This window comes from Panulirus ornatus, chromosome 66 (assembly GCF_036320965.1).
Source record: "Panulirus ornatus isolate Po-2019 chromosome 66, ASM3632096v1, whole genome shotgun sequence".
Taxonomy (NCBI): Eukaryota; Metazoa; Arthropoda; class Malacostraca; order Decapoda; family Palinuridae; genus Panulirus; species Panulirus ornatus.
Genome location: NC_092289.1, coordinates 14,034,885 through 14,059,777, shown reverse-complemented (window position 1 = coordinate 14,059,777; position 24,893 = coordinate 14,034,885). Strand labels below are relative to the sequence as shown.

The 24,893-nt window shown below is 44.5% G+C and overlaps 2 protein-coding genes across 5 annotated transcripts in view; one reads left to right on the top strand and one right to left on the bottom strand.

The window, feature by feature from the left end:
* LOC139746683 (sialate:O-sulfotransferase 2-like) overlaps positions 1–11,690 on the top strand; it is a 38,483-nt gene extending 26,793 nt beyond the window's left edge. For both annotated transcript variants that reach the window (XM_071658126.1, XM_071658127.1), the window contains exons 8-11: positions 7,839–7,984; positions 8,455–8,527; positions 9,712–9,885; positions 10,886–11,690. In XM_071658126.1, coding sequence (XP_071514227.1) covers positions 7,839–7,984; positions 8,455–8,527; positions 9,712–9,885; positions 10,886–11,267 — 775 coding nt within the window. In that variant the 3' untranslated portion in view covers positions 11,268–11,690. The remainder of the gene's footprint in view (positions 1–7,838; positions 7,985–8,454; positions 8,528–9,711; positions 9,886–10,885) is intronic.
* Positions 621–24,893, bottom strand: part of LOC139746684 (uncharacterized) — a 31,623-nt gene continuing 7,350 nt past the window's right edge. For 2 of the 3 annotated variants that reach the window (XR_011712192.1, XR_011712193.1), the window contains exons 2-4: positions 11,634–11,921; positions 2,338–2,502; positions 621–1,488 (exon numbers count right to left, since the gene is read on the bottom strand). Coding sequence is in view for 1 of the 3 variants with exons in the window: in XM_071658128.1 (XP_071514229.1) it covers positions 1,465–1,488; positions 2,338–2,502; positions 11,634–11,921; positions 16,937–17,011 (552 nt within the window). In the remaining 2 variants the exon portion in view is untranslated. Of the gene's footprint in view, positions 1,489–2,337; positions 2,503–11,633; positions 11,922–16,936; positions 17,400–24,893 lie in introns of those variants that run through there. The other variant, XM_071658128.1, reaches the window with a different exon arrangement.

Genomic DNA, 24,893 nt, shown 5'->3' with positions numbered 1-24,893 from the left:
TGGGTCGATGGAGGTCAGCCTATTGTAGGTCATTAGCCAGGAAGGGAGGTGAGAGGGACGACAAATCAACGAGGGTATTGATGTCAGGTAAAGTTACGGAATCATTACAGGTCAAAGTACATGTCTGGACGAGAAGATTGGATCAAAGGTGAACCATACGAGAGCAAGGTAATTGGTAAAAGGAAAAACACAGTATTGTTTCATATCAATCACAAGTTTGATTGACACAAACAGAAGTAGTTTGAAGGATCTAGGTAGAACTGTTTTTGTATCAAGGAAAGAGTTTCTTTGTTAACATAAATAGATACAACATTCTTCACAGTCTGAATAACGAAATATCTATCGGTGATCTCATCATTTTGCTATCATCATCATCACTGCCACCTATTGTGCTCTTCCTAAGTAACACCACGAGAGAAACAGACATTACCAGTCATTAAAACCAGCCATCTCCTGTGCGGGGTTACCCATTCACCCAAAACTCGCCGGCAACACACAGGGAGCCAGTCGGTCATTCAACTTACGTGGGAAAACATTGTTAGGTCAGATGTTTGTCATTTTAGGCAGCCGTCCTTCTGAACTGGTATGAAAGGGAGATTATAAAGAGAGAACTTTTTATTGAACGTGTCATTTTATTTCCATGTTACTCTATACATCATCAGTTTTGGTGTGGACAGTGGAGTCAGAACACTTTCCAAGTACATAATTACATTAATTTGCCTTCCCTTTCATATGACTGTGACGTGTAATGAATGCCACGAGACTTGACATAACAACGACAGACATTTACAGAAGTATGCCACTGGCGGAAAAAAATCCAGAATGGCGGGCCATTATGTGTCCACGTACAAATACTAATTGGAAAGCAAAGCAAAGGAAATCGTTTAGATCAATTGTACAATAGCACCGTCGTAAACCACTGCTTTTGATCGAAGAGTACATGCCAATCGTATCCTGTAGCACGATCATTTACTGGTCCTTCAGCATACTTCTAGTACCAAGAAGCAATGAACTCAGATGTAAGATGGATTATTAACTCTTCAGTGGCTTCTAGCTGGTGGTACGCGTACCACTAACACGCTCACACTTGTGGTACGCGTACCACTAACACGCTCACACTTGTGGTACGCGTACCACTAACACGCTCCCACTTGTGGTACGCGTACCACTAACACGCTCCCACTTGTGGTACGCGTACCACTAACACGCTCCCACTTGTGGTACGCGTACCACTAACATGCTCCCACTTGTGGTACGCGTACCACTAACACGCTCCCACTTGTGGTACGCGTACCACTAACACGCTCCCACTTGTGGTACGCGTACCACTAACACGCTCCCACTTGTGGTACGCGTACCACTAACACGCTCCCACTTGTGGTACGCGTACCACTAACACGCTACCACTTGTGGTACACGTACCACTAACACGCTACCACTTGTGGTACACGTACCACTAACACGCTACCACTTGTGGTACACAAAGTCCTGCAATTCATACATTGTGTTATGAATTCTAGTCTTTATTTCCAGTTGGAATACGAATACATTTTAATACTGAGAGATTTAGATAATATATTTCACATATTCCTAACTGTCGAGTGAAGGTAATAACACACGCATGATTTACTGAAGTTCAAAGTATATCTCTATATTGAATTCAGGTATTACAGTAGATGTTCATCCGATATACAAAATGAAGGGGAGAATATAAGTGATTAAGCAGCTCAAAATGTTAGCTGGACTGAACGATCGAAGGGACGTTTTAGATAACGTCCAATCAGACATTTCGCTCCTTTGTGCTTCGATGACTCTTATCTAGACAAAGGAAGCTGTCGGGAAAATGATTCAATGGACTTTATGGCATTAATTGCCGTGTTCGAACCTGCCGCTACAGACAGTCCTAGCCGTGCCGAACAGGGAGGTGTCGAAGACACCTTTTTGAAGCCGTTTCACACAACTGCTTCGTTCGGCACGTCTTGAACATTACAAAGTTCAGATGACGTGTTTTCTATCCTAAATAGAAGCAGTTAATTTTTATTGTTACGTTTCTTTACGAAGAAATTAATGATGGGGTTCATGGGGAGACTGGCTATGAGTGTGAACCCAGAGTAACGGAAGTTAGAAGCGTGTCGTTGTCTCGTGCGAGTGTCCGATACCTGAGTCATTCCAAGTGTCACAACCTCTTCCATCACAATGAGCGTTGCTCTAAGTCCCGTGATTCAGTCATCCCCTAAACGTGAGTCCGACAGTAACTGTCGACCATTGTGGCCAACGACCATCGTAAGAATTTTAAAGAAAAAAAAAAAAAGAGGTATCAATATAATTTGCTCTTACTAGGGCAAGCCGAGTGAAGGTTGATGGAAGGGGGGCGAGGAGTTGAATCTTGGCCACGTCAGGTTGGAGACGCAGACTGAATGAGGGGCTGATGGAAGTGGAGCAAGCCACATACTGGGGCAGGCCAGGTTCTCGAAGATGACAGGTGTGCGAGACGCCAGCAAACTGAAGGAAGAAGATAATGGAAAGGTCAAAGTATCAGGAAGGGTTATAAGACTTTGAGACAGGTTTCGTCTGGAGAATGTGACGCGAAACCTTTGGCATATACGAGAAAAACAAACAATAAATCGATATGTGAGAGAAAGGAGCCAAATGAGCTGCAACTTTGAGCCATGCGAGAGCCACGGACGGAAGAAAACGATAGGTAAGGCGAGGGTATGAACCATGTAAGAAGAAGGGTAAGGAGACGAGGCTAAATGAGGAGAGTGGTCGGAGTATGACAGCTCGACTCTTGTGTCAGATGACACACGCGCACACACGAGATTGGAAAGCATTCCGAGGAGGAGGCCAGGAGAAGGGAATGTACAATAAGGGACAGCTCTCTCGAGGGGCATGAAGACCTCGTCTGGGGGCGAAAGCCAGCAAGCAAAGGGAGAAAGAACTAAGACGATGGTTGATCGAGTGTTCATGCAAGCAGTCGGACCAGGTTTGTAATGGAGAGAGTTTTAGTGTGCGTGAGGTGAGCGGACGCAAGCCAGACCGAAATGAGGCTTACACTGGCGGGCAGGACATGCGAAGTGGTGGCCACCTGGAGGCCAAGGTGGATAGGCGAGGAAAAAGACTACAGCAGGATAGGTGAAGGGCTAGTAGAGTGAGGGACAACTGTGGTGAGGTACGATTGTATTGATACACACACACACATACACCGATATTATATATATATATATATATATATATATATATATATATATATATATATATATATATATATCGAAGTTATGTCTATAAAACACACTCGACTTTTATCAACTAGAATCTCGTCACAAAAACTAACACAAAGACATTCTAACTTCGCTACACATACACCAGAGGTCTTAACTCATACGTTTGTCAAGAGGTTATGTATCGGTAATGAATATTTCTCTCGAGTTTTATCACCACCTTCCCTCAACACTGCCTTGTGCATTTTACAGATTTTGAGCATAAACAGCCGTCGTTTTAAACTACCTGTCGTAGTGAGTGTGTATTGAAGATAGGCAGTTAATTTAAATGGCAGACCATGTATCCAAAGTGGCAGTAATGTAACTATTTGTAGTTGGTGTATATTAATGATTGAAAACAGTTTTTATTGAATACATGTCAAGACAGTTGTGCATTTGTTGGCCAAACCATCAATTACCTCGAGTTCTGCATCGGGGGAGGGGTTGTTCGTCCCCTCTATAGCAGCGTAGTTACAACATGGGTTGGGATGGGAGTGTGGGTGTGGGGTGTGTGGATGTGGGGTGGGAGTGTGGATGTGGGGGTGGTGTGTGGGTTGGGGTGTGTGCATGGTTGTGTGTGTGTGTGTGTGGGGGGGGGGGGGGGTCGATGTTACCGAAGGGGGCCGCACACCGCACCTATCTTAAAGCTGAGACCTTCATTTAAGAGTCTGAAAGAAATCATTAACATTGTTACTTCAAGATTCTCATAAATTTTTGTTGTCTTCTGTTGTGTGTGTGTGTCAGAGAGAGAGAGAGAGAGAGAGAGAGAGAGAGAGAGAGAGAGAGAGAGAGAATTATCATCATACGTTTTTCCACGTATGTGGAGTTAATGTGTGTGTCTAAGATTAGAAGGGCCTAACCCTGACATGGGATAATGTCAATAACCTGTTCTCGGAGGTGCCATTATTGGCACAGGTCGAGTGTTTGTGTTCTCGTCCGTACCATTTCTGGCACTGGTCGAGTGCGTGTGTGTATGTGTTCTCTCGTCCCTACCATTTCTGGCACTGGTCGAGTCTAAGACCGGATTTTCGACTAAGTTGGCTGAGGTTTAGGCCTAAGAATGGCCAGGGTCAATAAGGCAGTCTGCGGCAAGTCACACACAACCACCAATTACATGTACCGTGACTGTGACCAATGTGAGCTTAATAGACTACAATCCCTCACAGTCTAGGGAAGGGAAATGCCTTCTATATATCCAAGTTAGGTGACGTCCTAACCTTATCTATCAGTAATAGCAATGGTTGCCAGTTGTTGCAAGCCTCGCGGCAAGCCAACTTATGATCCTTGTGATGCATTTCGTGGCATGTGTTGCAATATTCGGCATTAAAGAAGGTGCCAAGAACATGCACCTTCCTTGCTCAATACCGGGTAGTCAATAGGGTTAGTGAAACCATCAAAGAAAATGAGAATCTTGCTCTGATAAGTTTTCTATGTTAATATTTTAGGTATGACTAGTGTATATTATACTCTTTAGTAAATTCATTTTTCATCACATAACCAATCTAAATCATGCTTTATGACTTCGATATTGACCAGCTCATAAGAAGCCGGTTAAAGAACTGGCACCTGGCTTAGGCTATGTTTAAGTGACTATTTGTGATAACTGTGTGTTTCGGGGAAAGAGTTCTACACTCGTGTTGCTCCTTTTCTTAACCTTGTATCATGTGTCCCATGCTTTTACTCATATGTCTATACACACATACAAACACAGTAAACAGTAAAAAGTATTCGCGCACATACACACACCTCTGTAAATGCCAAGTACTCACACAGGCGACCAGCAGCAAGGGGAGGACGAAGCCACTATAGTTGAGTGTGGGCAGAGTAATGTACCTTAGATTGAAACCCATTGTACACATACGAGGGGACAATACGATTGAAAAACTCCAACGCCGTAGCACAAATGCAGCAGTAATTACACACATTCATATGTACATACAGAGGTGAGAAGAATGGAGCATATATATATATATATATATATATATATATATATATATATATATATATATATATATATATATATATATATATATGATCACACTAGTCCATGTTGATAGCATGGTGAAATCGCACTTCAGTAGTGAATACAATTTCATTTAACGTAATTTTTCTATGCATGTGGCACGACATGTTTCGTGGAGACAATCCACCTCATCAGGTGCCAGTACTTAAAGTTATTTAAATCCCAACATCACACTTGAGTCCCGCCGTCCAGCACCAATCTGTACAGACCAACCACTGTTCGCTTTCTCTGGCAGTAACCGTTGTACGGGAGAGTGATTAAGGGGGGTCACGTGGCGGGGGTTGACCTGGGTAGCTGGGTGTGTCTTGAACAACTTTTTGACGTTTTCGTGTTTTGTCAGTTCTTTCAATGATTTGGTTAATGCTAGGATGGGCTTTAAAACTGTCTGGGGACAAAATAAAGTTCTTAGTATTAGCAAGTAAGACAGATTCAATAACGTTGCGTGTGGTATAATCAGCAGAGGGGTATAGAATAACGGGATTTTCAAGATCTATGGGATGATCATTTTCATGACAATGTTTAGTGATTGCATGTTTGTGGTCATCCCTGCGTACTGCATGACGGTGCCAATATCACCTCTACCTTACAGTTTTTCGCTGATATTGGCACCGTCATGCAGTACGCAGGGATGACCACAAACATGCAATCACTAAACATTGTCATGAAAATGATCATCCCATAGATCTTGAAAATCCCGTTATTCTATACCTCTCTGCTGATTATGCCACACACAACGTCATTGAATCTGTCTTACTTGCTAATACTAAGAACTTTATTTTGTCCCCAGACAGTATTAAAGCCCATCCTAGCATTAACCAAATCATTGAGAGAACTGACAAAACACGAAAACAAAAAAGTTGTTCAAGACACATCCAGCTACCCAGGTCAACCCCCGCCACGTGACCCCACTTAATCACTCTCCCTTACAACGGTTACTGCCAGACAAAGCAGGACAGTGGTTGGTCTGTACAGATTGGTGTTGGACGGCGGGACAAGTGTGATGTTGGGTTTTACATAACTTTAGTACTGGAACCTGATGAGGTGGATCGTCTCCACGAAACATGTTGCCACATGTATAGAAAAACTACATGTTAAATGAAATTGTATGAACTACTGCAGTGCTATTTTCACCATTGTATATATACAGAACCTTCGCTTCAACCGTGAAGTATGTACAAGCACACCTCTGTTAAGAGAAAATGAGAACAGTAAGTACTTTCGTTTATTACATCATCAGACAGAGGAGTGTCAGATACAGGTGTTGAAGTCGTTAAATGCACATAGACAATAGTGAGAGAGCAGCTGGGCACTTGTGTGACGTGTCTGACCTTCCTCCCCTTACATGGTGTGTAGACAGGGTTATTCTGGGGGAAACTTCTCAGTAATTATTTTAGTTAACAGTTTGTCACATTTAGAATGGCCAGAGAACATATTCACATTATGATCAAATGTGCCAGAGATCAAACATGATTCAATTACATATCTTTCACTGAAACAATTTGATTTAGCTGTGGTGTTAGCTACTTCCCAGTCGATATGATGATCAAGGGTAGCTTTATGTTCGAATAAACCGCTGCTCTGTTGGTCTATCCTAACACAACTTATTTTGTGAGATCCTGTCTCACAATCTTTCCCAGATTGCCCAGTATACAACTGGTTACAATCTTTACACGAGACTTTATAACAACCACCTGTATAATTTGATGGACTATTTCTAATGATGGCTTTCTTGGTGGTGTTGTCATATTTGAATAGCCCATTGAAATAATACAGGTGGTGTTTATAAAGTCCCATGTAAAGACTAACCAATTTCATATTGGACAATCAGGGTAAGATTTGGAGGAGACTAGGATCTCACAACATGAGTATAGTGTTAGAATAGCCCAACAGAGCAGCGATATATTCCAACATCAAGCTGCCTTTGATCATATCGATTGGGAAGGAGCTAAGCACCACAGCTAAATCAAATCGTTGCAGCGAGAGAAATGTAATCGAATCATGTTTGATCTCTGGCACATTCGATCATAATGCAAATACGTCCTATGTTCTCTGGCCATTCTAAATATGACAAACTTAACTAAAATGAATATCAAGAAGTTTTAGATATGACAAACTTAACTAAAATGAATATCAAGAAGTTTCCCCCAGAATAACCCTGTCCACACACCATGTAAGAGGAGGAAAGTCAGACACGTCAGGTCACATAATTAGTGCCCACCTGCTCTCCACTGGGAGTATGAAACCCCGTTTCATTGTTACCGATGTGCTTTTAAGGACTCTAATACTTGTATCTCCCCAACTCTGTCTGAGGATGTCAAACGAAAGTTCTCACTGTTCACATTTTCTCTAGCCAGTGGTGATTGAGCATTTTATACATAAAGGATGCTTTAACACTTCTCAAAATCAAAACTGACACCTCAATATAATGTATTCTGACAGCCCACATATTTTAGGTTTTCGCAAATTTGATTTTGTGTGTGTGTGTGTGTGTGTGTGTGTGTGTGTGTGTGTAAAAGCGAGAAGCTAAGAACTCAAGAGTCCAACTTTCTTTCTTGCAGGAACCAGCGTCTGAAGGACATTAACAAGTTCTACGGGCGAGGCCTCTTGCTCCTGAGGAACCCATACGACACCCTCATCGCCTATCGCAACTACCTGTCGGCCGGCCACCTGGGGGTGGCTGGACCTGTGGCCTTCCGCGGTGCAGGTAAGACTGCTGCACCTTGATGCCACTCACTGAGGTTCAGGGTGCACGTAAGACTGCTGCCTGCTATCACCCTTCGTGGATCAGGGGGCAGGTAAGGCTGCCCCTTGATGCCATCCGCCGAAGCTCAAATTAAATTTCATTTAGTTTATGACTTTTTCCCTCGTTCTCGCAATCGGATTTTAGAATAAATTCATAACATTAGCAGATAATGTATTTAACACTTGTACCTAATGCTTTCATTCAAAGTTAACGTAAACGCGAATAACACCATACCTCTATGCTTCTCTTGTATACGTTTCATTCATTTTTCATGAATGGTGTATAATCTTTACAAACAGATGATTAATTCAACGAAAGTAAGTGATATACATATTCCTATATGATATACGAGTTCCCTTTTCTACTTTTGTCTACATTATATATATATATATATATATATAATGCGATTAACACGGAGCTCATCCCGACAGAGTGGGCGAGGTTCGTGCGTGGGCAGATGGAGGTGTGGCGGGCATATGCCTTAGACTGGATCACTATGGGCAGGTGAGAGAGCCACTCATCACTTGTCATGGCTCAACACTTGCCATGGCTCGACAATTGCCATGGTTCAACTGGCCATGGTTCAACACTGGCCATGGGTCAACACTTGCCATGGTTCTACACTTGCCATGGTTCTACACTTGCCATGGCTTTACGCTTGCCATGGCTCTACACTTGCCATGGACCAACACTTGCCATGTCTGTACACTTATGTTTACAAACCTGAGTTATTTCTACAGTTGCCTTGATTGTACACAAGTCTTGGCTTTACACTTGCCATGGCCTTACTTTTGCCATGGCTGTACTCAAACCTTTGCTATACACTTGCCATGGTGTTATATTGACCATGGCTGTGGAATTCCCATGGCTCTATGATTGCCATGGCTGTACACATCACTGTTGTACATTTACCATAGCCGTACACTTCTTAACATTAGCCATGGCTGTACACTAGACAAGACTGTCAATGACATACTGAAAAGAAATGAATCACATAGAAAAGATAGACATTATCTATTCATAAATGTACATGTACATTCATATGTACTTTTGTTTCATACTTCTTCGCAGTTTCTTGTGTTAGCGATGTAGCGCTGGGAACAGACGGAGAAAAGGCCTCATTCGCTCATATCCATTTTCTATCAGTCGTGTATAATGCACCGAAACTACAGCCCCTTGTCTACAACCAGACTGTTTCATATTCGCTAGTTTAGTCTGCTGACAGCACGTCGACCCCTGTGTGCCACTTCGCCCCAATCCACTATCCCGTGTATGCCTTTCACCCTCATGTATGTTCAGGTCCCGAGCAGTTAAATCTTTCTCACTATTCTTGTCTCTAATTCGGTCTCTCCCTTCTCCTTGACCCCTCCACTTCTGACAAATATATCCTGTTAACCTCTCCTCACTCATCATCTCCATATGTCCAAACCATTTCATGATATCTTCAGCACTCTCAGCCATGATGTTCTTATTACCACACCTCTTTCTAAATTTTTACTACACCAAAAACTAGGAGGATTTTCAAGTTTTGTCATATGCTTTATGAGTAATTATAATCTTGGACTTTGACACTATCGCCTATAACAATCGTGTAGTGCAGATCACAAATATTCACACTTTTTTCTCTCCTGCTCTAAACACATTGGTAGATCATGATTCACATGCATCATACATCTAAACCTCTGCAGGAATGTGTTGGTCGTCCACTACGAGCACCTGCTGCAAGACCCACAACGGGAGCTCCTCAGGATCCTTCAGTTCCTTCGACTTCGAGTCGATAGGCACCGTCTGCAGTGTGTCATGGCCAACCTCAACGGTGCTTTCAGACGGGTCACCCCGGACAAGATCTCCTATAGACTGCGGTAAGGATGAACGGCCACGGGAGGAGAGGATACCCTCTCGGGGATTACAGAGCTCTGATGAATGCCTGTACCTAGGTGAGGAGGTAGGCTGAGCCTGGACGTGACTCATGCTATAGATGATCTTAGAGGAACAGGTAGGGGGAAGATAGAGATATAAGAAATATTAAAGAACTTCATTGGAAGGATTCACCGGGAATAGGGATACATTATATACGAGTGTTAAGAATCGCAACTTGAAGCTGATTATTATAGCTTTTGCCATATACAGACAACTGACTGATGATCAGTAGAATGCTAGAATGTAGAGCTTAGATTAAGTTCTTCCAGTCCCTACATTTTCATGAGGGGTCAGGGGGCTGTGACTTGCCTGTTAAATTTCTCGCTTTTTCCGACATCAAAAATCATCAAGTGGGCTGGCCACTTGCGACCTGACTGTCACAATGCTTCTCCTCCTCCTCTTCCTTCCCTCGAACAGCATGGCTTCAGAATTCTCTTTGTCTTTCCATCTTTGCATAACGTTTTTGCCTTTTAGTGTCGGGTCTACACACACCCTCAGCAGCCTTGATCAATGTCTTGCTCTCTTCCTCTCACTGTGTTTCCACGACTCGAAAACTGACCATTGGCTGGGGCGTGTTTTGCCTGTGTCACGTCGGTCACACACAATCCTCAGACTTCGAGTACATCTAAGAACCCGAGAGCATCACTCGTAAGTGACTGTCGGACGAGGAGCAACAGAGGCTCGACTTAAGACTTAGGTTTAGGAGCAACTCAGCCTCAGACCTCTAAGTGTTTAGTAGAGGTTCGAGTTTGATCTCCGGACGCAGTTCTTCAGCACTATAGCAGTTGCAACTATACACTCAGGAGGCACAAAGTGACTTAATAGTCTCTCTTCATACACCAAGACACAAGCTGAAGTTTTCTTTTCATGTTCGAGTATATGTACGTGTTTTCTGACGGTTCTTCTATCCACAGTGAACTGATTCTTATTGTTTGTTGACAGTGATCCCTACACAAAGGAGTTGCACGAAGTGGTGGAGACGGCGATGAGGGACGTGGACTCTGCTCTACGGGAGCACGACTGGCCCCTGCTACCCTTGCAGCTCTACAGCTACCACTATGATCTCAACTCTACCACCGCCGCCGCCTTCGCTTCCACCGCGGACGCCAAAGACGTGGCCAAGGGGACAGCCTTGGAGGCCGGGAAGGAGAAGGAAAACGCCGAAGCCAAATCATACAGGAAGAAAGGCGACAAAAAACGGACGACCACAGGAAAAAGAACGAGCGAAGAACACAAGAGAAAGACGAAGGTAAAGGATCCTGGTCGACATAAGTCAGACGATACGAAGGTTTTGAAACTCAGTCCCTGGATGAAGACGAGATGAAGACCGTGTCTCGTTCCCCAGAGGTTAAGTACGTCAGTGTGTGGGATGAATGCAAGTGACAGTGTAATGTATCAAGCGGGAGTCGAAGATACGCTTCGAATCTATTGATTCGTATATGTATTATCCAACGTCATTTAGCGAACGAGTCTGTTTTTCAGACTCTGATGATTCCTATTCAGGGGAGATCGGTCTAAAAATCTTTCGAAAATTATAGTCGAACCGAAACGTGCAAACCACCTAGCTGAACATAAGTTGGTTTAGACTCAAGTATCAAATGGAATTTAGAAAACTCTGTTCGAGATAGTTTCTTCCACTGTGAATATCGATTCCCGCCAAAAAGAAAAGAAAAAAGTTTGATACTCTCACCTTTAAGTTAGCTGAATAGAAGAGGATACTAAACCCCCGTGTGGGAGAAAATAGCATCACCACAGCTCCATCAAAGGGATCCAGTAGGCTACTTATAACTCGGCTCGAGTTGTGCCCATAGGGTGTAATCCCTTGCCTGGGACGTAAGCCCTCAATGACAGGCTTAGATGATCCTACCAGGGGTGTGGTATACTCATACTTCATCAGAGCTTCAGTCACACACCAGCACGGGCGCGCCTCTCGTCCACACCACCTGACCCTTTGGCTTAAGACTCTGGACGAGGTGTTCTGTGGACGTGAAAGAAAATTGCTTTGAGTGTGGTAGGCATACATTGCTTGGTGGTGGTGCAAGACACTGCCACATGTGTAGCATAGTTGCGTCAACGGCTTGGCTCAAGTCAGGGCTTTTGCTGCATGTGACTTACGGTAGGCAGCGCATACGGTAGGCAGCACATACGATAGGCAGCACATACGATAGGCAGCACATACGATAGGCAGCACATACGGTAGGCAGCACATAGAGGCTCGAGATAAGCTGATTACTGTCAAAGTGATAGTGAAAACCCGGGTGACTGTGGCCTATTGTTTGGAAAAGAAGTGACTGTAGAGATGGCAGAGTTCAAATAATGGGAGATTGCACTTGTGAAATAGGAAAGAGGAATTCAAATTCTCGTGGGGATACAAGCTTGTAAAATCACGGGTTTCCTGAACTGATATTATAAATGCAACGTATTTTGAAGTCTGGAGATCAGCAAGAATGATAGTGCCTGAAATAAGAGTGTTACAGGGGCCAGGTTAGTGGATACGACTCTGTCCATCGTGGGAGACGAGAAAAAGGGGAAAATTGAGCATAAAAGTTCCAAGTTTCTAGGTGCACATTACACACAAACCCACAACGAAGAGGGTTCTCAGAAATGCTTAGGAAGGACAACCTAAGTTGTTGGCAAAACGTCAAATGAGAATAGTTTTGGGCAAGATGTAAAAAACGAGTATATTCTTAACATCAGAATTACTAAGTGATGAACGGAAAGAAGTGTTATGATAGACAAAGGGAAAGGTTCAAGAGCTGGGGTTCCCAGGGTGTTGAACTCCCTTCTCATTCAGTTCGAATAGGTTTATGTAGAATGTATAGATAGCTACACTGAAGTATGCATGGATGATCCACCTTATACATACAAGGAAACACAAGCATACACACACACAGGTTAGAATCTCGGATGAGGAAGTCGGCCCATAACTTACCCTCGCTCTTCATCCTCCCTCCCCATTGGTCGATATATGGGTACCTGGCTCAGGTTAGTGTGTCTACGAGCACAGAGGAGTAAGAATACCGTACATATATACAAGGTTTAAAGATGGAGCGACACAAGTGTAAAACTCTCCTCTCTATAACACAAATATTCACAGTAATATCACACACTCGCACACATCTGCCCACGACTTCTTCCACCTAAAGGCACACATCTCATATACACTCGAGCAAAACAACATATATACCACCTTCTACTATGCCTCACCTAAAACTTTAAATGGAAAAAAAAAAGTAAGAGAATGTCCGATTGAACTCGCCTCATATTGGAAACACGTCTGGGCCAAAGTCATCCGACAGATCTTGGCTTCACCTCTCCGTTGTTGAAGGCGTCGTCGTTGGCTACACTCACGAACACCTCGCCAGAGCCGCTCTGACACCCGCAGACCACGGAGGAAGGGGAAGGGAAAGGGGGTCTGCATATTTGTTATTAGTGACGGAGTAATGATAGGTGGTGTAGGCGCTGAGATAGTGATAGGCGTTATAGGCGCTGAGATAGTGATAGGTGCTATAGGCGCTGAGATAGTGATAGGTGCTATAGGCGCTGAGATAGTGATAGGTGCTATAGGCGCTGAGATAGTGATAGGCGTTATAGGCGCTGAGATAGTGATAGGCGTTATAGGCGCTGAGATAGTGATAGGCGTTATAGGCGCTGAGATAGTGATAGGCGTTATAGGCGCTGAGATAGTGATAGGCGTTACAGGCGCTGAGATAAGTGATAGGCGTTATAGGCGCTGAGATAAGTGATAGGCGTTATAGGCGCTGAGATAGTGATAGGTGCTATAGGCGCTGAGATAGCGATAGGCGTTATAGGCGCTGAGATAGTGATAGGCGTTATAGGCGCTGAGATAGCGATAGGCGTTATAGGCGCTGAGATAGCGATAGGCGTTATAGGCGCTGAGATAGTGATAGGCGTTATAGGCGCTGAGATAGTGATAGGTGCTATAGGCGCTGAGATAGTGATAGGCGTTATAGGCGCTGAGATAGAGATAGGCGTTATAGGCGCTGAGATAGAGATAGGTGTTATAGGCGCTGAGATAAGTGATAGGCGTTCCAGGTGCAGAGATAGTGATAGGTGTTATAGGCGCTTGGATGATAGGTAAGCGTTCAAGGTGCTGATACAATGATAGGTGTTGCCAGCATAGATGCCATGATAGAAGCTCCTGGCGCTGCGATAGCGTTAGAGGCGCTAAGTGAAGTAGCGACAAGTGCTCGTGGCGTTGATAGAGCGAGCTGTTATTTTTGTACTTGGGCCAAAATAGGGAGAAATTATCTCACTACAGATACAATGTGGTCGATATTCCCACCACCCGAGAGAGTGATTAGCATCCTTACCAACAAGGCAGTAAGGTAGATCATAAATGAGTGAGCGTCTGAACTTTGCTACGACCCCGTCACATAGCAACTGTTATTCTTTTGTGTTTACGCTACTGAAGCTAAGCCTGATGTGATCCCCTTGTGTGGAAGGGCTGACACCCGAGGACCATTGAGTGGGCAAACACGTCTAACTCGAGCTGTGTGTAGTTGCAGATCCTAACATATCATTAGACATTCCTAAGATATGCGTGTGTATGTAGAGCAACTGTCTGAACCAAGGGGGATATGTTATGTTGTTCCGATCCCCTATATCACGGCAGACTACATAAAGCTCTTGTTATGGTGTTTTCACAGACAGGTATCGAACCCGATTCCGAATATAGTTTACCCGATATACATTCCAACACCTTACAGGAGAGAGAGGTGCTGTCGGGTATCTTAGTCTCGTCTCTCCTGCATGATGTAAGGATTTCAATTTCTCGGCTGCAACACTTCCACTAAAAGATATTCCGTGAACGTGATCAGATCAACTGGCTTTTTCGATTCTTTTTGTTATGTTTCGAGTTGTCCTGTACGTCTCTATGTGGCTGAGGAGGTTGTTTGAAATACCTGACAAGAGTTGTCTCGACGTATCGATTTAAATCCATCAAATCACCTTTAGAAGCGTGTCGAGAAGTCAGTGGTGCAAGTGGAAATGAATGCTGGTAGCAGAGTTATGGTGGGTAAAACTTTAAGACGTAGGTGCATATAGTCCTACGTGTTCATTGGCTGTTACATGATGCTGGGGCATGTAGTTACGACTATAACTACATGCCCCAGCACCAAATAACAGCCAATGAGCCCGCATAGCTACATACTACACTTTCTCCTATAGGTATTACCCAGACCCACCCTGTTACCTGCAATTAGTTCTTACCTGATCCACTAAATTTTTCACAAGCTCCTGAAGATATCTTTTTTAGATAGAAATGTAGAGACAAACTTTTGGAGATATCTTACACATCCTCCCTCTCCGTGTAGAGATTAAACAAGCAAATCAGAAGGAATATGATAAAAGCCAGTAAACTGGTCATTTCAGTAAAAGCGTGTGTGTGTGTGTGTGTGTGTGTGTGTGTAGCGCTTAGCGTTCCTATTCTTAACGGTAAAGCATTCCCAGGCCGACCGAGGTAGTGCTCTCCTAGGTTCAAAATTTGGTCGCGGCACTCTGTCCACAGTCCACCTAGCTGTTCATCCTCCCGTTGGAAATGGTCGACAAACTGGGTACCTGGCTTGTGCTAGATATAATATATATATATATATATATATATATATATATATATATATATATATACATATATATATGATATATATATTATATATATATATATATATATATATATATATATATATATATATATATATTGTATGTATTATGTATATAAGTGTTCCACTTTAGTAAATAGTCACAGTGTGCAGCTATAGTTACACACTGTAGTGTGAAGTCGGCACGAAACTTTAAAGATTTGTCTCTCTCTTATCTAGTATCTAGATGAACTCTACTGTCGAGAGAGAGAGCGAGTTGTACCAATATTAGGTACGGGCGTTTCATTCCGTCGTACCACACGGCCCACTTGCTGTCTGTCGTGTTCAGAGCTTTGGTTTACTGTAACTGAAATATGTATATAAAAGTTGATAACTATTTGTTCTCATTTTATTTTCCACTGTTCATCGGAAGACATCAGTCATCAGACACACTTGATTATCTTTATCAGTCATTGGTCACCCTTGAGGCGATTAACTCCCTTTAGCAACCACTGAACACACGAGCCTAACTCTGGTCAGCAACCACTGAACACACGAGCCTAACTCCGGACAGCAACCAATGAACACGCCTAACTCCGGACAGCAACCAATGAACACACGAGCCTAACTCTGGTCAGCAACCACTGAACACACGAGCCTAACTCCGGACAGCAACCACTGAACACACGAGCCTAACTCCGGACAGCAACCACTGAACACACTTGCTCAACTCCGGTCAGCAACCACTGAACACACTAGCCTAACTCCGGTCAGCAACCACTGAACACACTAGCCTAACTCCGGTCAGCAACCACTGAACACACGAGCCTAACTCCGGTCAGCAGCCACTGAACACACGAGCCTAACTCCGGTCAGCAACCACTGAACACACGAGCCCAACTCCGGTCAGCAACCACTGAACACACGAGCCCAACTCCGGTCAGCAACCACTGAACACACCAATTCAACTCCCTTCAACCCTCACAAGACACTTCCGTAAAGCCAGAGCCAGCCAGACCCTTATGCTCCACCATCAGTACTTTCTTCCACCAGTCAGTATGTCCCACTGGTTCGTAATCTCTATAACCCTCCCCAATACTGAAGTCAATAGACTTAAGATCCTCTCTCTGACTTACCACCCAATCCCATCAGCTTCAACCCCAGCCTTGTGAAGGTTTCGTACGTTACCGAATCCCACACTCGCGTTACGAGTTCTAGAGAGGCTCAATTGTTTGGTAATATGAAGACAAACTTCCATTACCACCCATTGCCTTTTCGGCTTTCCAGACTTTTAATTGTCGCAGTCTAAAGGAGACACAAGATCTATACGTTTCTTCCATAAATGACTTCACCAAAACTTTCAAGACTAATCAAACACAGTAAAACACAGTCTTACAGGGAGGCCATCTGTGGATGTCGTCTCCTTCCTCAGCGCGCAGTTTTCAATGCTCTTGTGCTTCCTCGGGGACATCTCCACCTTCCAGTCCCCTTATCTCTGGCGACGCACAGGACGTAAAGATGGTACCTTTAGGCTTCCGGTTCCTCGTGAGACATGTCCCCAGGAGATTCAGCCGCTCCATGAATTCACAAGCACCACTAAAACTGGAAGGAACACGTCAGCATCAGTCATCAAATCCTCCAGTCTTATCCTCGACATTCTTAATAGATTCAAAGCACAGATTCCCCATTCATCAGGAGCATCTACGTAACTCATTCTTCCTAGACACACGTATGCTTCCCATGCCAGATCCTCTTCATTATTCAGCACCAAAAATGGAGTATCACAAGTGCAGATGCAGGCATAGAATATCACAGACTATAACACATTAAACACACTGGTCCACCCACCTCTCTCCAACCATCACCTAGACCCCATCTGACAATTTGTCATGTGGCCTCCCGCCTGGAGAGATCCGTACTCGCGTTCGTGAAGGCTTCGTTCACGAAAATGCTTGTATAAATGGAGCGTTAGAATCAAGTGTCCAGAGTGCTAGAAAGCGTGATGGATGAATCAAGTGTCCAGAGTGCTAGAAAGCGTGAGGGATGAATCAAGTGTCCAGAGTGCTAGAAAGCGTGAGGGATGAATCAAGTGTCCAGAGTGCTAGAAAGCGTGAGGGATGAATCAAGTGTCCAGAGTGCTAGAAAGCGTGAGGGATGAATCAAGTGTCCAGAGTGCTAGAAAGCGTGAGGGATGAATCAAGTGTCCAGAGTGCTAGAAAGCGTGAGGGATGAGTCAAGTGTCCAGAGTACTAGAAAGCGTGAGGGGTGAATCAAGTGTCCAGAGTGCTAGAAAGCGTGAGGGATGAATCAAGTGTCCAGAGTGCTAGAAAGCGTGATGGATGAATCAAGTGTCCAGAGTGCTAGAAAGCGTGATGGATGAATCAAGTGTCCAGAGTGCTAGAAAGCGTGATGGATGAATCAAGTGTCCAGAGTGCTAGAAAGCGTGAGGGATGAATCAAGTGTCCAGAGTGCTAGAAAGCGTGAGGGATGAATCAAGTGTCCAGAGTGCTAGAAAGCGTGATGGATGAATCAAGTGTCCAGAGTGCTAGAAAGCGTGATGGATGAATCAAGTGTCCAGAGTGCTAGAAAGCGTGATGGATGAATCAAGTGTCCAGAGTGCTAGAAAGCGTGAGGGATGAATCAAGTGTCCAGAGTGCTAGAAAGCGTGATGGATGAATCAAGTGTCCAGAGTGCTAGAAAGCGTGATGGATGAATCAAGTGTCCAGAGTGCTAGAAAGCGTGATGGATGAATCAAGTGTCCAGAGTGCTAGAAAGCGTGAGGGATGAATCAAGTGTCCAGAGTGCTAGAAAGCGTGATGGATGAATCAAGTGTCCAGAGTGCTAGAAAGCGTGAGGGATGAATCAAGTGTCCAGAGTGCTAGAAAGCGTGAGGGATGAATCAAGTGTCCAGAGTGCTAGAAAGCGTGAGGGATGAATCAAGTGTCCAGAGTGCTAGAAAGCGTGAGGGATGAATCAAGTGTCCAGAGTGCTAGAAAGCGTGATGGATGAATCAAGTGTCCAGAGTGCTAGAAAGCGTGAGGGATGAATCAAGTGTCCAGAGTGCTAGAAAGCGTGAGGGATGAATCAAGTGTCCAGAGTGCTAGAAAGCGTGATGGATGAATCAAGTGTCCAGAGTGCTAGAAAGCGTGATGGATGAATCAAGTGTCCAGAGTGCTAGAAAGCGTGAGGGATGAATCAAGTGTCCAGAGTGCTAGAAAGCGTGAGGGATGAATCAAGTGTCCAGAGTGCTAGAAAGCGTGAGGGATGAATCAAGTGTCCAGAGTGCTAGAAAGCGTGAGGGATGAATCAAGTGTCCAGAGTGCTAGAAAGCGTGAGGGATGAATCAAGTGTCCAGAGTGCTAGAAAGCGTGAGGGATGAATCAAGTGTCCAGAGTGCTAGAAAGCGTGATGGATGAATCAAGTGTCCAGAGTGCTAGAAAGCGTGATGGATGAATCAAGTGTCCAGAGTGCTAGAAAGCGTGATGGATGAATCAAGTGTCCAGAGTGCTAGAAAGCGTGATGGATGAATCAAGTGTCCAGAGTGCTAGAAAGCGTGAGGGATGAATCAAGTGTCCAGAGTGCTAGAAAGCGTGATGGATGAATCAAGTGTCCAGAGTGCTAGAAAGCGTGATGGATGAATCAAGTGTCCAGAGTGCTAGAAAGCGTGATGGATGAATCAAGTGTCCAGAGTGCTAGAAAGCGTGATGGATGAATCAAGTGTCCAGAGTGCTAGAAAGCGTGATGGATGAATCAAGTGTCCAGAGTGCTAGAAAGCGTGAGGGATGAATCAAGTGTCCAGAGTGCTAGAAAGCGTGATGGATGAATCAAGTGTCCAGAGTGCTAGAAAGCGTGAGGGATGAATCAAGTGTCCAGAGTGCTAGAAAGCGTGATGGATGAATCAAGTGTCCAGAGTGCTAGAAAGCGTGAGGATGAATCAAGTGTCCAGAGTGCTAGAAAGCGTGATGGATGAATCAAGTGTCCAGAGTGCTAGAAAGCGTGATGGATGAATCAAGTGTCCAGAGTGCTAGAAAGCGTGAGGGATGAATCAAGTGTCCAGAGTGCTAGAAAGCGTGAGGGATGAATCAAGTGTCCAGAGTGCTAGAAAGCGTGAGGGATGAATCAAGTGTCCAGAGTGCTAGAAAGCGTGATGGATGAATCAAGTGTCCAGAGTGCTAGAAAGCGTGATGGATGAATCAAGTGTCCAGAGTGCTAGAAAGCGTGATGGATGAATCAAGTGTCCAGAGTGCTAGAAAGCGTGATGGATGAATCAAGTGTCCAGAGTGCTAGAAAGCGTGATGGATGAATCAAGTGTCCAGAGTGCTAGAAAGCGTGAGGGATGAATCAAGTGTCCAGAGTGCTAGAAAGCGTGATGGATGAATCAAGTGTCCAGAGTGCTAGAAAGCGTGAGGATGAATCAAGTGTCCAGAGTGCTAGAAAGCGTGAGGGATGAATCAAGTGTCCAGAGTGCTAGAAAGCGTGATGGATGAATCAAGTGTCCAGAGTGCTAGAAAGCGTGATGGATGAATCAAGTGTCCAGAGTGCTAGAAAGCGTGATGGATGAATCAAGTGTCCAGAGTGCTAGAAAGCGTGATGGATGAATCAAGTGTCCAGAGTGCTAGAAAGCGTGAGGGATGAATCAAGTGTCCAGAGTGCTAGAAAGCGTGATGGATGAATCAAGTGTCCAGAGTGCTAGAAAGCGTGATGGATGAATCAAGTGTCCAGAGTGCTAGAAAGCGTGATGGATGAATCAAGTGTCCAGAGTGCTAGAAAGCGTGAGGGATGAATCAAGTGTCCAGAGTGCTAGAAAGCGTGATGGATGAATCAAGTGTCCAGAGTGCTAGAAAGCGTGATGGATGAATCAAGTGTCCAGAGTGCTAGAAAGCGTGATGGATGAATCAAGTGTCCAGAGTGCTAGAAAGCGTGATGGATGAATCAAGTGTCCAGAGTGCTAGAAAGCGTGAGGGATGAATCAAGTGTCCAGAGTGCTAGAAAGCGTGAGGATGAATCAAGTGTCCAGAGTGCTAGAAAGCGTGATGGATGAATCAAGTGTCCAGAGTGCTAGAAAGCGTGATGGATGAATCAAGTGTCCAGAGTGCTAGAAAGCGTGATGGATGAATCAAGTGTCCAGAGTGCTAGAAAGCGTGATGGATGAATCAAGTGTCCAGAGTGCTAGAAAGCGTGATGGATGAATCAAGTGTCCAGAGTGCTAGAAAGCGTGAGGGATGAATCAAGTGTCCAGAGTGCTAGAAAGCGTGATGGATGAATCAAGTGTCCAGAGTGCTAGAAAGCGTGAGGGATGAATCAAGTGTCCAGAGTGCTAGAAAGCGTGATGGATGAATCAAGTGTCCAGAGTGCTAGAAAGCGTGATGGATGAATCAAGTGTCCAGAGTGCTAGAAAGCGTGAGGGATGAATCAAGTGTCCAGAGTGCTAGAAAGCGTGATGGATGAATCAAGTGTCCAGAGTGCTAGAAAGCGTGATGGATGAATCAAGTGTCCAGAGTGCTAGAAAGCGTGATGGATGAATCAAGTGTCCAGAGTGCTAGAAAGCGTGATGGATGAATCAAGTGTCCAGAGTGCTAGAAAGCGTGATGGATGAATCAAGTGTCCAGAGTGCTAGAAAGCGTGAGGGATGAATCAAGTGTCCAGAGTGCTAGAAAGCGTGATGGATGAATCAAGTGTCCAGAGTGCTAGAAAGCGTGATGGATGAATCAAGTGTCCAGAGTGCTAGAAAGCGTGATGGATGAATCAAGTGTCCAGAGTGCTAGAAAGCGTGAGGGATGAATCAAGTGTCCAGAGTGCTAGAAAGCGTGATGGATGAATCAAGTGTCCAGAGTGCTAGAAAGCGTGAGGGATGAATCAAGTGTCCAGAGTGCTAGAAAGCGTGAGGGATGAATCAAGTGTCCAGAGTGCTAGAAAGCGTGAGGGATGAATCAAGTGTCCAGAGTGCTAGAAAGCGTGATGGATGAATCAAGTGTCCAGAGTGCTAGAAAGCGTGAGGATGAATCAAGTGTCCAGAGTGCTAGAAAGCGTGATGGATGAATCAAGTGTCCAGAGTGCTAGAAAGCGTGATGGATGAATCAAGTGTCCAGAGTGCTAGAAAGCGTGAGGGATGAATCAAGTGTCCAGAGTGCTAGAAAGCGTGATGGATGAATCAAGTGTCCAGAGTGCTAGAAAGCGTGAGGGATGAATCAAGTGTCCAGAGTGCTAGAAAGCGTGATGGATGAATCAAGTGTCCAGAGTGCTAGAAAGCGTGAGGGATGAATCAAGTGTCCAGAGTGCTAGAAAGCGTGAGGATGAATCAAGTGTCCAGAGTGCTAGAAAGCGTGATGGATGAATCAAGTGTCCAGAGTGCTAGAAAGCGTGAGGGATGAATCAAGTGTCCAGAGTGCTAGAAAGCGTGAGGATGAATCAAGTGTCCAGAGTGCTAGAAAGCGTGATGGATGAATCAAGTGTCCAGAGTGCTAGAAAGCGTGATGGATGAATCAAGTGTCCAGAGTGCTAGAAAGCGTGATGGATGAATCAAGTGTCCAGAGTGCTAGAAAGCGTGAGGGATGAATCAAGTGTCCAGAGTGCTAGAAAGCGTGATGGATGAATCAAGTGTCCAGAGTGCTAGAAAGCGTGAGGGATGAATCAAGTGTCCAGAGTGCTAGAAAGCGTGATGGATGAATCAAGTGTCCAGAGTGCTAGAAAGCGTGATGGATGAATCAAGTGTCCAGAGTGCTAGAAAGCGTGATGGATGAATCAAGTGTCCAGAGTGCTAGAAAGCGTGAGGGATGAATCAAGTGTCCAGAGTGCTAGAAAGCGTGAGGGATGAATCAAGTGTCCAGAGTGCTAGAAAGCGTGATGGATGAATCAAGTGTCCAGAGTGCTAGAAAGCGTGATGGATGAATCAAGTGTCCAGAGTGCTAGAAAGCGTGATGGATGAATCAAGTGTCCAGAGTGCTAGAAAGCGTGATGGATGAATCAAGTGTCCAGAGTGCTAGAAAGCGTGATGGATGAATCAAGTGTCCAGAGTGCTAGAAAGCGTGATGGATGAATCAAGTGTCCAGAGTGCTAGAAAGCGTGATGGATGAATCAAGTGTCCAGAGTGCTAGAAAGCGTGATGGATGAATCAAGTGTCCAGAGTGCTAGAAAGCGTGATGGATGAATCAAGTGTCCAGAGTGCTAGAAAGCGTGAGGATGAATCAAGTGTCCAGAGTGCTAGAAAGCGTGATGGATGAATCAAGTGTCCAGAGTGCTAGAAAGCGTGAGGGATGAATCAAGTGTCCAGAGTGCTAGAAAGCGTGATGGATGAATCAAGTGTCCAGAGTGCTAGAAAGCGTGATGGATGAATCAAGTGTCCAGAGTGCTAGAAAGCGTGATGGATGAATCAAGTGTCCAGAGTGCTAGAAAGCGTGATGGATGAATCAAGTGTCCAGAGTGCTAGAAAGCGTGATGGATGAATCAAGTGTCCAGAGTGCTAGAAAGCGTGAGGGATGAATCAAGTGTCCAGAGTGCTAGAAAGCGTGAGGGATGAATCAAGTGTCCAGAGTGCTAGAAAGCGTGATGGATGAATCAAGTGTCCAGAGTGCTAGAAAGCGTGATGGATGAATCAAGTGTCCAGAGTGCTAGAAAGCGTGAGGGATGAATCAAGTGTCCAGAGTGCTAGAAAGCGTGATGGATGAATCAAGTGTCCAGAGTGCTAGAAAGCGTGATGGATGAATCAAGTGTCCAGAGTGCTAGAAAGCGTGATGGATGAATCAAGTGTCCAGAGTGCTAGAAAGCGTGATGGATGAATCAAGTGTCCAGAGTGCTAGAAAGCGTGAGGATGAATCAAGTGTCCAGAGTGCTAGAAAGCGTGATGGATGAATCAAGTGTCCAGAGTGCTAGAAAGCGTGAGGGATGAATCAAGTGTCCAGAGTGCTAGAAAGCGTGATGGATGAATCAAGTGTCCAGAGTGCTAGAAAGCGTGATGGATGAATCAAGTGTCCAGAGTGCTAGAAAGCGTGATGGATGAATCAAGTGTCCAGAGTGCTAGAAAGCGTGAGGGATGAATCAAGTGTCCAGAGTGCTAGAAAGCGTGATGGATGAATCAAGTGTCCAGAGTGCTAGAAAGCGTGAGGATGAATCAAGTGTCCAGAGTGCTAGAAAGCGTGATGGATGAATCAAGTGTCCAGAGTGCTAGAAAGCGTGATGGATGAATCAAGTGTCCAGAGTGCTAGAAAGCGTGATGGATGAATCAAGTGTCCAGAGTGCTAGAAAGCGTGAGGGATGAATCAAGTGTCCAGAGTGCTAGAAAGCGTGATGGATGAATCAAGTGTCCAGAGTGCTAGAAAGCGTGATGGATGAATCAAGTGTCCAGAGTGCTAGAAAGCGTGATGGATGAATCAAGTGTCCAGAGTGCTAGAAAGCGTGAGGGATGAATCAAGTGTCCAGAGTGCTAGAAAGCGTGATGGATGAATCAAGTGTCCAGAGTGCTAGAAAGCGTGAGGGATGAATCAAGTGTCCAGAGTGCTAGAAAGCGTGATGGATGAATCAAGTGTCCAGAGTGCTAGAAAGCGTGATGGATGAATCAAGTGTCCAGAGTGCTAGAAAGCGTGAGGGATGAATCAAGTGTCCAGAGTGCTAGAAAGCGTGAGGGATGAATCAAGTGTCCAGAGTGCTAGAAAGCGTGATGGATGAATCAAGTGTCCAGAGTGCTAGAAAGCGTGAGGGATGAATCAAGTGTCCAGAGTGCTAGAAAGCGTGAGGGATGAATCAAGTGTCCAGAGTGCTAGAAAGCGTGATGGATGAATCAAGTGTCCAGAGTGCTAGAAAGCGTGATGGATGAATCAAGTGTCCAGAGTGCTAGAAAGCGTGATGGATGAATCAAGTGTCCAGAGTGCTAGAAAGCGTGATGGATGAATCAAGTGTCCAGAGTGCTAGAAAGCGTGATGGATGAATCAAGTGTCCAGAGTGCTAGAAAGCGTGATGGATGAATCAAGTGTCCAGAGTGCTAGAAAGCGTGATGGATGAATCAAGTGTCCAGAGTGCTAGAAAGCGTGATGGATGAATCAAGTGTCCAGAGTGCACTGTTCATATTTCAATATATCTGCACATCAGTTTATGATTACGATGATGCAACACTACGGATAATGCCTTGATCTGTTTAATTACGAGGATCCGGACTACGTGGCACAGTCATTTACAATTAGTCTCGTGAGTTTCATATTCTATATATAGTCAAGATTGGTCGGTATAATTTCAAATCACTCTGCGAGAAAATATATATATATATATATATATATATATATATATATAATATATATATATATATATATATATATATATATATATATATATATATATATATATATATATATATATATATATAT